At 45.3% G+C, this 5000-nt stretch overlaps 1 protein-coding gene across 1 annotated transcript in view; it reads right to left on the reverse strand.

Annotated features, from left to right (window-relative positions):
- Positions 1-3707, reverse strand: part of pde4cb (phosphodiesterase 4C, cAMP-specific b) — a 36205-nt gene extending 32498 nt beyond the window's left edge. Inside the window, exon 1 of the mRNA XM_030784232.1 lies at positions 3303-3707. Coding sequence (XP_030640092.1) covers positions 3303-3517 — 215 coding nt within the window. The 5' untranslated portion in view covers positions 3518-3707. The remainder of the gene's footprint in view (positions 1-3302) is intronic.
- Between the last annotated feature and the right edge of the window lie 1293 nt (positions 3708-5000).

Raw genomic sequence — 5000 nt, forward strand, 5'->3', positions numbered from 1 at the left:
AAAAAAAAAAAAAAAGTTGCATTAGTATTTTAAGTCAATCTGACTTTTCTTTTGTTTCTATTGAGTGAGTGCGTGCGTGCGTGTGTGTGTGTGTGTGCGCGTGTACGTGCGTGCGTCTGCATACAAAGAATGTTTTGCTTAGGCAAACGAACTGTTTTGGCGATTGTGACGTCAGCTGGACTGCTGACTCTTTCTAATGTGTCATTGTGTACAACAGTGAGAAGAGTCACATTTCACCTGAACTCTCAACCATCCAGAACACTGGAGACCATTATGCAGTTCTGGACTGGGAGAACTGGGTGAGAGCATACCCACCCAGGGACTGCTGCATCCTCAGTACTGTTTAATACAAGGGCATGAGAGAGAGAGAGGGAGAGAGAGAAAGTGAGGGGGAGGGGGAGAGAGAGAGAGAGAGAGAGAGAGAGAGAGAGAGAGAGAGAGAGAGAGAGAGAGAGAGAGGCCTGTTGCCGACACATCCGTTTATGGGGCTGCTCTCCTGTGTTTATCTAACATTAATGGTTTAGCTTACACTAGCACTGCACTGTACTCCCCACTGGAGTCAGGAAAAGTCCCATTCAGATTAAAGGAAAGCACAGCTAATCACTGAGAATAGAGGCACTGAGCTCTGTTCTGGCTTTGTTATGTTTTTCTTAGACTGGTTCATGTCCTTCTCCCTTTCTGGCTGACATTTCAGGAAATATGGATGTATTTGGTAAATGGAATTCTCATAGAGAGAGAGAAAAAATAGTATCTTTGCACAAAGAGTTAGGGATAGGGTTAGGGTTAAATGGCGCCATTGATGCTGATATTCTAATCGTGATGCATTATGTTAAATTACGCTTCCACAAACACACTGGAATGCTCAAGAAACCCATTCGTTAAAATTAGAAAGTCAATGAATAGAACGAAATCACAACATCACAACGGTATGTAGCCAACCGCTAGTTTTCACTGACCCCACATTTTTTCTATGCTTTGCACGTCCGTCAATGTTCACGAAGTTGTGACGTGATGTTTTACAAAGCACCAATCATGAGACTAGTTAGTTAAAGGATTGTGTTTTCCCCTTGAAACGACGGAGACTTTGAAGCGTACATTCCCTGTAGGCAATAGACGAGGTATGCTAATAAGCGTCCTTAGCTGAGAACGGCAGGAGTAATTACGCTAGTATTCTAATTAGCCAAATCGTGTATTCATGAACGCTCATTGTTGTCAGTTAAGAAGGACGGTCTTGAAAATTATAATGGTTATAACCATCACAGCTAGCGGAATTCGTCAAATTACTAACGATGGAGTTGTTTTCAGGCGAGAACAAGGTGGTATTCTGCAAAGAAAATGGTGAACAATTCCTTTAATTTTGTTTTCAAGACGGCATGTCACAACAGTTGAGCAAACCAATTGAATGCAGGCTTTTACACTCTTATAGCGTTGGCAGGTATAGGAGAACAAGCATAACGTGAAGGATTTACACAGAACCCCCCACGACAGACGGTTAATCCCCATGCTGCAGATGACGTCATCAACATGTTCGTATAAAAACACAGACGTGGAAAAATACACGAACAATCTGCAGCTGATTGAGTTGATTTTCATTTCACTCAACTGAACTCAACTTCCAAATCCTGGCCCATCTGTGCTGAGCCAAGCCAGAGAGGCACGTGAGGCACGGCTCATATTTTCCAGAAAAATCTTTCCTTTTTTCCCTCTCTCTCTCTCTCTCTCTCTCTCTCTCTCTCTCTCTGTCAGGTCAGATCCAAGCAAACTTCATGCACATGGGTAATAGAGGGGGGTGGGAGGGGGGAGCATGAGGGGGTAGACAAGAACAACAACAATAAAAAAAAGAGAGAGAGAGAGAGGAAGAGAGAGAGAGAGAGAGAGAGAGAGAAAACTCCTTCCAAAAATAGACTGACTCTTAGTGCCTGCTCTGTAATCTCCTATGTTCATAGTTCATATGGTCAACATGTTAATGATACACTAAAACTGGGTCAAGCCACAAACTATCTCCCACTTACATCAGTCATGCCCACCTCACCAACCAAACAGACCACATTTCAATGACCGCTTTAGTGAGCACATCCACATAGTCTCACACACATGAAGTCGTGCATGTGAACACACATAAAAAAAAAAAAACGAGCGTTCTAGCCCACCGTACACACAGACAAGCTCGTACAAAAGGGAAATGGCCAGGTCAGGCAAAACGCACAGACAGAAACACCAACGCAGATACCCATTCATTTCTGCCACGGCAATAAGGATATTAGCCTACTTTAGCAGGAGCACCAACATCAATCATTAATGATAGCCAGCCGGCATTCCCTCTCATTCAGAAAACGGATAATGGCGTGGAAAAGTCTCTCTCAACAGTGTCGGACATTTAGGACAAATCACGACATCACAGCTGAATTGAGTAAATCGCAAAGATTGAACCATATAGACACATAAACGGCAAACTGGAGATTAAAAACAAACAAACAAACAAAACAAAACAAGAAAACATTATATCTGTGGAAAATGTTTTCTGAGAGAACCGCACGACGGAGTTGAGCGGAGCTCTGCGCCCCGGCTGAATGTACAGAGCTCTCACAGATGCTGTTATTCAGTGACCTGAATGGCTTATCAGGAATCTCTGCTCCAGCACACAGAGGGACTCTCTGTTTGGGCTCCCCTAGGTTGACACAACAACACAATGCTTAAACAGAACCAAACAGTACCAGGTGACAAGGTCCGTCCCTCGGGCCACACTGATAGTCAACACCTGAGGCAGGACACACAGTCCTTCCTCTGACCCGAAACAAAAGGCTCCATTCAGCCCACAACACACACTTTCCCCCAATTTAGAACGTCTCTCTGGGCAGTATTGCTGATCTCAACTCTGGATTACCTTCAAAGGGCACCAGCCGACCGTCTGAAGGTTCCTCGTGATGGGAGCAAAGACGTCATACTAAAATAAAATGGCAACGTGACAATGAACAACAATAAACAGCAAACATCAACTGACCAGGACGAAGAGGGCATTCTGTGGTCTGCAAAACACTGAGGAAGAAGCAAGAGCAGAAGTGGTTTTTCAACCCAGGTTAAAAGCAACAACAGAGAGAGAGAGAGAGTTCGTGCAGTTTGGACGCACTGTGTAGGTGTGATAGCAAAGGATCAGAATGGTGTTAAAATACGAGCTGTCAGAAATAACCGGCTTACGAGCGACAATTTACGAAACGACCCGGACCCATCGCAGAGGCAATGGTCTTCACGTTCCTGCTGGGAAAGGGTGAGGTCAAAGGTTACTGAAAGGGTTCATGGTCTACCTGGGCGTGTGCGCCAGCGTGAAGCGTCTCTGCAGGGTGATGCTACGGTTTACCAGAAGCTTCCGGAACAGGAACGGAGAGTTCCGGGGGGAGGCCCGCGGCGAGTCCCTAGCGTTCGGCGACCCACACGGCGACGCGGCCGGAGACCTGGGCTTCAGTTTGATTGGTTGGGCTGCCCCTCCGAAGGAGCCCTCTCCCTGAAAAGCCTCGCTCATATCTCTGGAGGCCTGGGCGATCTTCACGGGTGATTCTGATTGGCTGATGAAATTTTTCCTTTTTTTTTTCCTTCCTTTTTTTCCCCCCCGTTCTGAATTAGGCACCTAAAAACCAGTACGGCCTCCGCGGTGGGAGACGGTACCTAGGATACGCCAGTTTAAACGCAAATCTGGAAGCAGACGTGGTCTGTTTGCCCGGGAGAGAAAACATTCCCACCTTTCTCAGGGGAGTCGAGCTGTGCTCTGACAGACACACACACCAGTGCTACACTCTACCCTAGTGCGCGGGTTGTGTTTACATAGCAAAGCCGCTGCCCACCCCCCTGCCTAAATATGGCCTTCTGACTTACAGCAGCGGGGGCTGTGGGGGGATGGGGGGGGGAGGCATCAGGGGGGCCCGCAAGGGACTCATCAGTCCAGACAAAAGAGAAGGAAAAGGAGTATACTTTATAATGTTTTTCCTCTCTATGTCTAAACACCGATCATCCCCGCACATACATACACACGCATACACACACACACACACACAAAATCCTTTTCTCTAGCATACAATGATACTGACCAGGTCTGGACTTGGTTAGTCACAGCCTCCCAGCCATCATGACGCGTAATCTTCAAAATACACAGAGGGAAAGAGAAGACAGAGCGCAGTAAAACTGTAAAATGCTGCAGCTGTGTGTGTGTGTGTGTGTGTGTGTGTGTGTATGTATGTGTGTTCAACTTCCTCTATCCCCAACGGGACTTTGTTTATTGACATGTTGCTGTTTGGTGTGCACATGCTGAAAGCCACCAGCAGATGGCACTCTCGGTGAGCGTTTCTATGACTGAATTCAGAACGCAAGCCTGGATGGTAGACAGCTGAGGCTCCTCAGACCCAAAACACAGTGTTAAGCACACTGACGCCACAGGGCAGCACAGGGAAGGAAAACCACAAGCGCTCTGCACACTGAATCTATTAAGTCCATTTTAGTTTCGTCTCATTTCGAAAGTTTATTTAACATTCCTTCACTGGTCTTTATTTCCATTTATTTATTTATTTATTTATTTTTGGAAATTGGAAATCCTGAGGTAATGTATGACATATTTTGACGCTTTCAGAAAGAAATCACATTTCGAAAAAATAAACACTCACACTCACACACACCAACACACACACACATGCACACACACACACACACACACACACACAAAGCAAGGTCGCTAACTTTTGCAATGTTTTCTTCAGAGGAATTCTGATGTCATCAAAAACAAAAACCTGAGAATGAGCCCTTAGGCTCTGTCCCAAAAACAAAAACAAGCTTTGAAAAACTGACCCTGTTTACAGAAGCAGAGGTAGCCACGCCCACGGGGGACTTGGTGTTTACAAAATCTCTGTTTTCTTGGTGGTGATTGAAACCACTGCAATCAAAAAAACAAAACAAAACAAAAAAACAAACAAAAACAAAAAAAACAACTGGTAGTTAAGAAATGTCTCCAGTATTTT

This window comes from Chanos chanos, chromosome 9, assembly GCF_902362185.1.
Source record: "Chanos chanos chromosome 9, fChaCha1.1, whole genome shotgun sequence".
NCBI lineage: Eukaryota > Metazoa > Chordata > Actinopteri > Gonorynchiformes > Chanidae > Chanos > Chanos chanos.